Source organism: Prionailurus bengalensis, chromosome C2 (assembly GCF_016509475.1).
Source record: "Prionailurus bengalensis isolate Pbe53 chromosome C2, Fcat_Pben_1.1_paternal_pri, whole genome shotgun sequence".
Classification (NCBI taxonomy): Eukaryota; Metazoa; Chordata; class Mammalia; order Carnivora; family Felidae; genus Prionailurus; species Prionailurus bengalensis.
Window position 1 is genome coordinate 55,778,287 of NC_057350.1, and position 12,835 is coordinate 55,791,121.

The 12,835-nt window shown below is 35.7% G+C and overlaps 1 protein-coding gene across 1 annotated transcript in view; it reads right to left on the bottom strand.

Moving 5' to 3' along the window:
* Nucleotides 1-12,835, bottom strand: part of CIP2A (cellular inhibitor of PP2A) — a 35,892-nt gene that overhangs the window by 5,320 nt on the left and 17,737 nt on the right. The window contains exons 11-19 of the mRNA XM_043594085.1: nucleotides 12,486-12,627; nucleotides 11,281-11,380; nucleotides 9,675-9,793; nucleotides 6,393-6,588; nucleotides 5,606-5,680; nucleotides 5,399-5,509; nucleotides 2,903-3,099; nucleotides 388-501; nucleotides 60-142 (exon numbers count right to left, since the gene is read on the bottom strand). Of these exons, the coding sequence (XP_043450020.1) occupies nucleotides 60-142; nucleotides 388-501; nucleotides 2,903-3,099; nucleotides 5,399-5,509; nucleotides 5,606-5,680; nucleotides 6,393-6,588; nucleotides 9,675-9,793; nucleotides 11,281-11,380; nucleotides 12,486-12,627 (1,137 nt within the window). The remainder of the gene's footprint in view (nucleotides 1-59; nucleotides 143-387; nucleotides 502-2,902; nucleotides 3,100-5,398; nucleotides 5,510-5,605; nucleotides 5,681-6,392; nucleotides 6,589-9,674; nucleotides 9,794-11,280; nucleotides 11,381-12,485; nucleotides 12,628-12,835) is intronic.

The following is a 12,835-nucleotide window of genomic DNA, read 5'->3' on the forward strand; positions in this document are numbered from 1 at the left end:
TTCTTCCAACACAAGATATGTTAAAATATAGACAATTTATTAAATAAGAAGCTACTTACTTGCTAGCTTACATTCTCTGTCTACTAGTTGGTTCTGTACTTCTTTTCTCTGTTCTTCTTTCTCTATTAATTGGGCAATAGTCCTGAAGTTATAAAAATATAGAAGAAAACATCAAGGAAATATTTCATTTCTTTTTCTCTCCAAAATGTATTTTATGAGACAGTTAATAAGAATAATAATCACCTTCACATTTTGCCAAAAATGTATTTTATATCTAAAATAAGTTATAATTCTATTAATTTATCTGTAAAAATAATGTTCTATATAAAGGGAATCATTGTTTTTGAAAAATCCAAAATAATTAGAATTAAGAACTAGGGATTTTACTTTTCATTTTGTTGCTTGAATGACTCATTCAACTTTTTCACTGTCTCAATTTGTTTATTTAGAGAATCACATGTGATCTGTAAATCTTTATTCTTCTTTTCGGTGGTTTCATTCCTGAAAAGACAAGATAAGTTGATATTTTTATGGAGGAAAACATATGATAAGGAAAACACTGTGTGTCCTTTTATTATTTCTTCAAATCAAACTGCATACACTGAAGGAAAGAAGAGGAATGTTATGAACAAGCAAGACACGAAGAAAGAATAGTAACTCAAAAAGATATTAAAGATATGTTTTGGGAGATGTTGGAGGTAATATTTACTATGAAAAGAAAATATGCAGGGCATTTACCTCATATTTATGGATATAAAGCTTTATTTTACAGATAACATTGCCTTACATAATTTGCTATATAGTTATCTTTATAGTTAGGTCCAGAAATTTTTTAAAAACTTCTCTAAAACGATGAAGTCTATTAAAACATAAAACTTGGGGCGCCTGGGTGGCGCAGTCGGTTGAGCGTCCGACTTCAGCCAGGTCACGATCTCGCGGTCCGTGAGTTCGAGCCCCGCGTCGGGCTCTGGGCTGATGGCTCAGAGCCTGGAGCCTGTTTCCGATTCTGTGTCTCCCTCTTTCTCTGCCCCTCCCCCGTTCATGCTCTGTCTCTCTCTGTCCCAAAAATAAAATAAAACGTTGAAAAAAAATTTTTTTTTGAAAAAATAAAACATAAAACTTAAGTCTGCCATCATTAGCCTCTTGGGCATAATATATGTTTAATTAAAAATGTCAAATTAACAAAGTGGTTGAGGACACAAAACTTCTCTGGTCTCTTTAGAGCTCTGCATCTAATAGTCCTGCTTATTTTACCTGCAAAGTAAACACAGAAATACTTTCTAAAGTGATACTTTGACACCCAAGTATCTTAAGTATAAAATGTCCTCTTCACGTCATTAAGTACAAACTAGTGGCACTGGGCAAATCTGGCCAGAAGTATTTTATTTGTCCCACACAGTTTTAAAATTTTCAATTTGGGGGCACCTGGGTGGCTAAGTCAATTAAGTGTCTGACTCCTGGTTTTGGCTCACATCATTATCTCACACTTCTTGAGTTCCAGCCTTGCTTCAGGCTCTGCACTCATAGCACAGAGCCTGCTCGGGATTTTCTCTCTCTCCCTCTCTCTCTGCCCATCCCCTGCTCACATACTCCATTTCTCTCCCAAAATAAGTAAACTTAAAAAAAATAAAATTCTAAATTTGAATGCCTTTAGGTAGTCTCTACCATTATAAATGATCTTTCCCCAGCCAGCTTCATTATTTGTTACCCATATGGCCCTTTAAGGCAGGAGTTTTACCTCTTGGCCCCTTACTCACTATCTGAACATCAGCAGTTCCTGGAAACCACGTATTTCTCTGGGACCACTGCTTACTTTTTCTCACACCCTGACTTAACAACAATAGTCCACTCTGTCAGGGCTGCCTAAAACAATCAAACTTTGGAGCAAGTTGTTGGAAGAAAATATCCCATTTGGGATATTTTAGCATCACAAATTTTCTAGATGCTATACATTTTCTACACTTCATTTTAGCTGATGGGCAAATGAGCACATGGACCTTGCAGATTTAAAATTTTCTGTATCTCTATTAATAGCGTAGACAAAACATTTTTTCAAATCTTACCAATCTTAAAATATAAGTTAAAACAAAGAACACGTTAACCAGAATGTTTTAATTTTTATTGTTTGGTAGAAAACACATAACTGTTCCTGGTCTTCCTTATATTTCAGAAGTTTTAAAACTGACCTAAAAGATAGAAAATTTCAACAGAGGAGGAAAACACAATCTCACATTTTGTTAGTGGGCATGTAAGTTATTGTAGCCTTTTTGGAAGGAAACTTGGCAATCCATCAAAAATTTGAAGACACATACCCTTTAACCAACAATTCACCTATAAGAATTTATTCCACATATATAGTCATACATAAGTAAACCATATTCAACGACATTAAGAAGAAATGCTGACAACAAATTAAGCAATGATTTAAACACTAACATCCGAGTTTCCATGCTATTAGGCTGAATACTATGCAATATTCAACACATTTGATCTGCAGAAATGGCCCATTAAATGGTTCAACTTATTACAAACTGTGGTAACTATGTACTGTTTCAGACCCTAGGGATTTGTCAGACTCGACTTTGTCAGACAAAGCAGACTCAACTTGTTCTTGTGGTGCTAACATCTCAGATGACTAATGACTGCATGAATACATGAAAAAAGTACAGTCAACTGGAAAAAAAAACAAAGAGACCTGAATTGTTTCTGACTTGGACCCAGAGTTTGAGTAAGCAATACTTCATTTACCTGTGATGTAAGTTTCCTGCCAGTTACTTAACTTATGGAATTATCAGAACATAGGAATGCTTACAAAAGGATTTTAGGACCACAGGAAAAAAAAATGCTGTGTGTTCATTCTAGATTCTAACTTTACACAGAAATATTTACTTTATTCATTTACCTCTGAACAAGTTCCATGTAGGATTTTGTGAGTATTTCATGTTCTTCAGCCACAGACTCTAATTTTCTATTATGTTGGAAGAGATGCTCAATATCACTCTGGGCTCTTTCTGATTCAACCTGTTGTGCCTTAAGCAACACACCAAGCTCTTCATTTTTTCTCTCAACTTCTCTCAACATACCAGCAAGTGTCCGTGCCTAAAAACAAACAAAACAGAACAGAGGCTTTTCTACCATGTATATAATATGCTCAGTTTCTACAATTTAAAAGGTTTACCAAATATCTAATAGGCTAGCATCTATTGGGTTATATAAAGTTTTATTAGTCACACATACTTATTATTTAACTAGTTCTAACAAATCTGACACTGTTATAGTTTTTTACTTAATAGATTGTTCTGACCAGAACAATCTTGGTATGGTCAGATTCACAGAAATGAATTACAACAGCATGAAGGTAGCTCTACATACATTACTCAATTAAAAGGGTAAGTGTGCTCCTTGGGGCTAGCCATCAACTCCAAACCATAAAATTTATACAAATCAGTTTTCTCCATTTTAGGTAGGAATTAAGAATAAGATCTTAACCATATCACAGATGTTTAAGAAAACACTTAAAATCAGCACAGAGAATACAATCTAAATTTAATATGAAAGTATTTGTGACATGAAACATTAAAGAAACAGAAAACTAGAATGAGAAGTGAACTCTCCCCACCATTCATTAGCCTGAGAAATACTCTTTATTTTGAAATGCCAGATAAAAACCTAAGCCCTTCTATATTTTTATGACAGTCTATAAAACAGTTAATACCCCATTATTATTTTTATAAGTCTTTCCAGTAAAATGAGTAAAACATTAAATTCTCCAATAAAATGCAAGACATGTTCAACAGATATAGAATGTAAGAATGCGCTATGGGAAGGGAGAGGACAAAATGATTTTAATATCACTTTTTGTTGGAATTTATGATAAATTCAACATGCTATTAGTCAAGACAAATGAATCTATGTCAAAAGAAAAGGAAAGCATATGGTTATATTTATTCATATTTTTAAAAATATCTGTACTTAAGACTCTAAAGGTATTCTATGTGTCATTGATTTTAATGCTTCTCTCAAAAGTCAAATGACTTTATTATAATTCATTACAAATGATATCAAACTGTTGAGATTCCATTTGTGTCTGTTAGGAAATTTCATACTACTGCAGTAAGTTCTTACTCCTAATGATGCACACAGCACAATATCGAACTTTCTGAGCACCTGAGTATGGTGCTTGCTGGGGCCGGGAGATAAACAGTCTCTGACATCAAGGATCGAGGTGGGGTTATACAATTTTCACAAGTGTGGGAAGAAGAGGACCAGAGAAAGCTTCCTAAGAAATGGAGGTAAACTAAAACCTGAAGGATTATTAGGAGTTAGGCAGAGAAAGAGGAAAAGTGTTCCAGACATAGCAGAGCAAGTAAAAAGACAGGGAGACCTAAGAGTATGCCAAGTAACTGCAAAGTAACAGAACTGCGTAAGAAACTGCAAAGTAATCTAATATAGCTGACTGCAGAGAATGCACAGAAATGCCAGGAGATGCGGAATGAGTTAGAATCCTTGTGTGCCAAACTAAGGAATTTAAACTTTCTTCTGAGTAAAATGGATAGTATTTTACTGCAGAGTATTTAACACAGAAGCAATAAAATCAGATTACAGCCTCAGGGCTCACTGTGGAGGAAGAAGGGAGAGTGGAACAAAATACAAGACAGATGACTTGGGATGCATGGGAGGGTGGTTGAGAAGAGGGCTCCAGCCTGAAGGTAGGAAGTATAGGCTCTGCTATGTTTTCATATAAAAAAATGAAGGATTTGACCTGTAGCAAATAGTGGCAAGAACAGAGACAAGGCAGAAAAAAGTAATATTTAGAAGGTAGAATCAACTGGATTTGGTAAAGGACTCCTTACAGAAGGTAACTGTGTGACTTCCAGGTTTCTTGTCTGGAAAACCCTTCAAACAACATACAAAAAAGAATAAATTTTTAAAAAGGTTGCTGAGTTCAGGACTGGTTATACAGAATGGGAAGTATTTGCTATTTTTTAAACAGAGCTATATAGGAAGCATTTACTACTGAGCAAAAAGGATCTTGGCTCAGCACATAAAATTGGCGGCATTCACATTCTGGTAATGACTGGAACCATAGACTACCTAATAACAGCAAAGGGCTTAGAACATTAACATGGGGAAAAGCCAGTATTTTAGGGTTGAGTGGAGAAAAAGAAATTCAGAAAGGATACAGAAAAAGAATATCCATTAATTCAGAAAGAAAACCAGAAGTTGACGTTGTGACCAAAATTAAACAGGGGAGGGTTTCAAGATGGAGGGAATAGTCGTGTCAAATGCTGAGAACGGTTTACTTCAAATACAGGAACAAAAATAGAACCACAGTTTTGTACATGTACTACTTAATTTATTTTTCCACTTATCAGCTAGATCTTTGTATTGTCCACACCTCGGTCTCAGCTTGAGTTCTTTGGCAGCGGTACTGAGCAATCAGCCGATCAGCCTGGGCCAAGGCTAGAGCTTTTGCTTCCAAAAGATCTTGTAGCCTACTTTCTTTGGACTATAAGAAAACATACCATCAATCTTTATCACCTCCCAGAAAACACCTTTAATAAAGCTTAACAGTTACATATAGTTAAAACGAGCTTGTACTCACAGCTAATGTGGACAGTTTCATTTCATATACATCCATTATGTCAGATATTCTCACATCATTAATCTGATCCTTTACCTAAGTTTTAACAGTCAAAAATCAGAAAGCTTTCACATTCAACAAAATAAAAAAAATAAATGTCTGTGAAACTAAATCATTAAAATTTAATGAGTAACAATGTAAAAAAATACGAATGTCCTATCAGGTGGTTCACAAACATTTCACTAACCTGATTATTGCAGAAGAGTATCTGGGTAGGATTTGATATGCTTGTGGGATATATTTCTTAGATGGGAGGCAATAGAGGGGTAAGGGTGGGCTGCCCGGGGAAGACTAGGGGGAAAAATGATTGCTGTGCTAAAATGTTATAATTTTATGGCTAATGTTTCTCTTTCTTTCCAAACTTTCTAGAATATTGTTATTTTCATATTAAAAGAAAGGTTTCGGGATGCCTGGGTGGCTCAATCAGTTAAGCGTCTGACTTCGGCTCAGGTCACGATCTCATGGTTCGTGGTTCTGAGCCCCACATGGGGCTCTGTGCTGACAGCTTAGAGCCTGGAGCCTGCTTCAGATTCTGTGTCTCCCTCTCTCTCTCTGCCCCTCCCCTGCTCATGCTCTATTTCTCTCTCTCTCAAAAATAAATAAACGTTAAAAAAAAAAAAATTAAAAGATAAGTTTCATTGCTCAAATTTGCATCTAAAGTTGCTTAAATAAATATTATAATCAGGGCTGATATTTAGTTGGTATGTACCATGCAGAATCCCATTTATAATGGCTATTTGCCACTCACCACCATTCCAGCCTGTAGTTTCTCTATTAATTCCTCAATGTTCAATCCAGGAACTCTAGCTTTCAAAAGCGGAGGAGTTAAACATTTTACCGATCTTGGAACACTGTGATTTAATGATTGCAAGGGCATTCTCCTGGGCATGTGTTCTGTTTCCTGTTGTCTATAGGCATTGTTTGCTGCTATGCTTTCTCCAAGTCTGAATTGGAATCAAAAAGAAAAACAAATGATTACAAAAAATAGAGCAAAAGGCAAAGTTAGTATAGAATTAGGGAATCTCTAGAATGGATCTTTTTGGGAATATAAGCCTTCACATGTTTTTGAAATAATCTTGGAGTTTATGATGAAGCCAAATTTTGGAAAATATCCTAAAAATTTGCCAGAAGAAACTCTTTTCTAGTTACGACCCCTTATAATGACAATTCCACCTCTGGTTTGGAGGCACCTGAACTGGTGTTTCAGTGTGGATTAATTGTAAAAATTAAGTACAGTGATATTGCTATTGGTAAGAACATCCTTCTTACCATGGACAACATCACCCGTCCTTTACCTATGTCCTTCAGTCTTGCCCTTTCTCGTCAGTACTTTCTCACCAACCTGACTATTCTGTCCCTTCTACTTACCATATCTTGTTCCTGCCTCAGGGCCTTTGTATGAGCTGTTCCTTTATCAGATCTGCATAGACTTGGCTCCTTCTTATCATTAGGTCTCAGTTCAAATTCACTTCCTCAGAAAGGCCCCTCCATCCACAGTGAAGTGCACATTATGAAACTTAATTTTTTAAACTTGTATCCCAACTAGAATGTAAACCACATGACAGTGGCTCCTGGTCTAATTTACTGCAGTATCAAAAATGCCTATTAGAGGGGTGCCTGGGTGGCTCAGTCGGTTAAGCGGCCGACTTCGGCTCAGGTCATGATCTTGCAGTCCATGAGTTCGAGCCCCGCGTCGGGCTCTGTGCTGACAGCTCAGAGCCTGGAGCCTGTTTCAGATTCTGTGTCTCCCTCTCTCTGACCCTCCCCTGTTCATGCTCTGTCTCTCCCTGTCTCAAAAATAAATAAAACGTTAAAAAAAAAATTAAAAAAAAAATGCCTATTAGAGGGACTGCACATTGCTGGCCCTCACCAGATGTTTGTTAAATATCTAAATAAAACAAACATACACCAAAAACCTACTTATGTACCCACCCACCCAGCATATGAATGCACCTTATTAAACTAAGATGATGTAAACAAAGGCAAAAACAGACATAAATAAAACAAATGAATACCTTAAACAGTGTCAAAAGAGAAACATAGACAACACCAGTAAGAATGGGGCAGCCAAGATATAAAGTGGTAGATTTCACATACAGAGACAGAGGATAAGACTCCCACTTTCAGTGAAGCTGAAGCTTTCTATTCTGAAACACAGGGGCTTTCCTTTATATCAGATTACCAAAGTTGGAGCAACCAAGCCACCACAAAATGAAGCAGCTTCACAGACCACTTTAAAAAAAATTTTTTTTTAACGTTTATTTATTTTTCAGAGAGAGAGAAAGAGAGAGAGAGAGAGAGAGAGAGAGAGACAGACAGACAGAGCTTGAGAGGGGAAGGGCCAGAGAGAGTGGGAGACAACAGAATCTGAAGCAGGCTCCAGGCTCTGAGCTGTCAGCCCAGAGCCCGATGTGGGGCTCGAACTCACGAACTGCGAGATCATGACCTGAGCCGAAGTCAGACACTTAACCGACTGAGCCACCCAGGCGCCCCCAGGCCACTTCTATCTTTAAATTGAGAAGCTATTTGTCCATTTATTTGTTTAAAAATATTCACTATAAAATGAAGACAATTTTGATTATGTGGTCTTGTTCTCCATAGTTCTTAATCTCTTAATTTAGGATTACTTAAATTATTAATTCTGAAAAATGAGTTTGCTAAGTCAGTTAAAGAAAATAGCAGAGGTTAGCAAACTTTTTAAAAGACAATGCAGTAAGTATCTTAGGCTTAATAGTTACAACTACCTAATCCTGATGTCATAGCATGAATGTAGACACAGAAAATACAGACAATATGAAAATGAATGGGTATGTTCTTGTTGCAATACAACTTTATTTATAGCCTGCCTGCTGGCTATAGTTTTCAGAACGCCAGCATACAAGAATGTCTTACCTGCTTATCAACTTGCTTCAGTTTATTCAAACCACTTTTGCAAATTCATTTATACTAGCCACTTAAATGTTTTTTTTTTTTTAAGTTTATTTATTTTTGAAAGAGAGAAAGTGAGTGAGCAGGAGAGAGGCAGAGAGGGAAAGAGAGAGAATCCCAAGCAGGCGCTGCACTGACAGTGCAGATGTGGGGCTTGAACTAATGAACTGGAAGATCATGACCTGAGCTGAGACCAAGAGTCATATGCTTAACTGACTGAGCCACCAAGGTGCCCCAAGCCCCTTAAATTTTTTAAAATTAAAGTAGAACATAACTGGACATTTGGTTAACCATTTAGTTTACAGAGAGCCCGAAAATCTCAATTTTTTTCAAACATAACAGCAAATACTCTCTTAATGTTTGAAATTAATGAGTATAGCGGACAATTCTGCCTGGCCATTATCTATTCCACTTTCTGAAAAACACAGGATTTTTCTTTAGGAACACTACCACCGCACCCAACCTTTCAGTCCACATAGTTCTTTACGGCTGAACCCTTGGTATCTGTAAAACGATCCAGATCTGGTCAATTAGAGTGATGCTTAGACTTATCATTTATACAACTGGGAAAGTTCTTTGTTTTCTTTTCTGTTGGTAGTTTTTTAGTCCTAAAAGCTATGTTCTTTATTAAGTGTTTAATCCTTTAGAGCAGGTTCTCATCATATCCTCTGGCAATTCTGTGGTTACCTACAACCCTTAAGCTGAGAAAGTTTTTCCTCAAATCTAACCTAAATGTCTTTTTACCTTTTTTTTTTTTAAGTACAGCTGACACAGGGAAACTTGTTCTATCTTGTAAGAAATAAACTGATAGGATGTAAAGCATGGTTCAGAAGCTGCTATGTTAATAGAGCAACTGAGAGACAGAGAGGCATAGTGCCTGGATAAAATATTTAACCACCTAAATGTAGTTTTTCCCTGAGTATACACCTGGTCTTTTCAGTTACTGGAATCAAGTTTTCTTTTAATCACTTGAAAAATTACTGACTGTTACAATGTCTTTAATTCACAAATTTTCTAATCTATCTGTATTGAGGACTACCAAAGAAACATAGCAGGATATTCCAGAACCACGAGAGATATACCGCAAATGACTACAACTCACACTAAGGCAGGAAAATCTGGCAGTGGAGCAGCTTCCAATAGTATTCCCAATCCACACTGTACTTGTTCTCTATTATCTGATGTTAAAGCAAAAGCCAAGGGTGTAATCAGGCGTGGATCCTAAGTAAATCAGAAACCAGAAAACAAGAAGCAGAAAGAATAATGTCAGGCTTTTTAGAGCAAGATGAGTAAATAGAGCTAAATCATAAAATAATTCTAGGCAAATTGTGAACGGTTTCTACCTGATGTTCGAATGTATTTATTAGCCTTTACCTAGTTATAGTTATCTACACAGTCAATATGAACACTAGCTTTAAAAATTTCTGGCAAAAGTTTTGAATGGTTTTGTTGTGCCTATGAAAATCATATTTTCATATTTGGATGAATTTAAAATATCATCCATAGCTGACTGATTTTTGAATTTTGTTTGTCCAGCTACCCTTAAAAAAAATCTGGCTATAAGAAATAATAACTAATCATTTCCAATTAAAGTCAAAAGTAAGAATAAAATTCAAACTAAAAAAATTCTAATTTAGTAACTGAAATAATTATACTTAAAGCATAAGTCTTTCATGTCAGCAAATATTTTTTATTAGTACTGTAAGCCCCAAATAATTTATTCTGAAAAACATCTCCTAAAGGACATAAAAATCAGTTTGATTCAACTTTTAAGGTGTTAACAGAGAAAAATACTAAAATATGAATCCTTTATAATTATCCACATTTTACTATGTTGAGTGTCTTGTAAGTACTCAGTTACAATTGAAGGCCACAGAACCATGTTAAGAGCTGGGCTTTATCTCCATAACCTTCATGGTAACTCTTTGTAACTGCTCCTATGGAGAGGGATCATTATTTTCATTCTGTAGTTATGGAAACTGAGGTTCAGAGAAGTGAAATAACTTGCTCAAGTCCTCAAGTCCACACTAATAAATGGTGGAGTCAACATCTGAACTCCATCTCTTAAGCATTATGCTCTCAGAGTGTGTAAGTGGCACCTGTGTAAGTTTTCGGTTTTGGCTTCTATACAGGCCCCAGAGCCATCTTTGTTAAATCATTATAGTAACTTAACTCACACATGTAAGTCAGGTTTTGTGGCTATCAAGGTAAACATTTAGAGCTCTTATTCAGCTACTACTATCATCAAAATTTGTGAGTTAGCTATTTTCTGCACACCCTCTCTCGTCCTGTTATCATTCACAATCAAGTCCTTTTCTTCCAGATGTGTCCTTTATCCTCTTAATATCCTACCTCATCAACCCCAACCAAAACCAAAAACTCCAAAACAAATACCACCCCCTCTTCACTGCAATACTAGTAGAAATAAACAAACCTGAAGTAGGACACAAGAAAGGAAAAAGGCTGAGGAAGCACTACTATCATAAACAGCCCATACATTAGAATCAGAAGCATTTATGTTCAATTCCTGCAAAACTATGTAAAATCCTGGGAACATTACAGCTACTTAAGACAACTAACAATTGTCTTCTGATGGCCAATTCTAAGAGAAACATTTTCTAAAGATTAAGAATATTAAAACAGAAAATCACACATTAGGAAGCATTTATGTATGAATAAACTTCAATATTTGAAGAGTTTAAACTCACCTGCAGGATTTTGTAGAAGCTTACTTCCATGCCAGGAACCAATGGTTTAAGCTTGTTCATCAAATCAAGAGTTTTCAAAACTACATCAGCAGCAAGTTTGCTTTAAAAATAAGTCATATTTCAATTAGATAACTAAAAAACTGCTTAGAGATTTATTTCTGTCATAATTCTAAGAATATTCTGAAAAACCAACACTTTTGTTTCTAAACCTCAGGAAGATGAATATTTTATTTATTTATTTTGAGCGAGAGAGAACCCAAGGAGGCTCTGCACGCTGAGTCCGACATAGGCTTGATCTCATGAACTGCGAGATCATAACTTGAGCCGAAATCAAGAGTTGGACGCTTAACCAACTGAGCCACCTAGGCGTACCAAAGTATTGTTTCTTTTGGGAAGTAAAAATACAATAGAGACCAGCATCCTTATAACCCAAGTCCAAAAAAACAAATTGGCATTAATAGTCTAGGTTTAGACAGTGTTTGTTTTTCTAAACTCAAATACCAGCATGCTTCAATTTTCTGCTCCAAATTACTAGCAGCATTGACAACATGACCTATTTAATTCTTAGCTCTGTCATTGGAATATCAACAATAAAGGGCAACCTTAAGTGGTGTAGAATACCTAATATTTACCAATACACTAAACCATGTTTTCAGCCTTGTACCACAAGGCAGTATAAAAAAGTAAAAAAAGGTAATCCTTGTTCTTGAGGATCACAAATTATTGACAATTGCGACATTTATGGAAATCAGAACAAATCAGTATGTAGCATTTAGCAGGTCCTCACTAAAGACTTGTTAATGGACTTAATTCATGAGGGAGGAGGGGGATAAAATAATCTCACCACTATCAGAGAAAATCCACCTTTAAATGAAAGTCCTGACATGCCAGTGAAAAGAACAACCTTTGTTAGTACAAAACCTACTAATTTCCTCATAATAAAAAAATGACTCTTTTTCCATGCTTTTTGGTTAAAATGAACATAAAAATAATTCCTGAGGCAATGTCAAAAAAAACCTCCTAAAAAGGAGTATAAAAGACCCTTAGATAATAACACATTAAAACAACACAAAATGAACAATGGAAAACAAATCACATGTTAAGATTATCCTTTCTTTAGAAGCATATAAACTATGAGTTGAATGTTTTTAAAATTATGAAAAAACTTTTGTTAATTCTGTGCCCTTTGGATTTCATATACGCACCACAAATCAGAATCTGCTACCTTTGTTCCAAACCCCAGATCAATCTTGCCATATGTAAATTGTTGTTCTATCAGAGTGGTACATTTGACAGTAGTCAGAATTTTTGCAACATGCATTTTTAGAGTATCATCTCCACACAGAGGTAAGTTTTGTTAAGGAATACAAACAAAAAATTTTCAAAAAACTGCTTATATTTGTATAGCACTTTATAGTATTTAGAGTGATTTCATACAAAGTATCTTGTCACTCACTTCCATACAATTATTATTAGCTCAGTGGCAGATTAGGAAACTAGATCTCAGAGAATTTAAGTGACTGGTAAGTGGCAAGAGATGGGACTGAGACCAAAA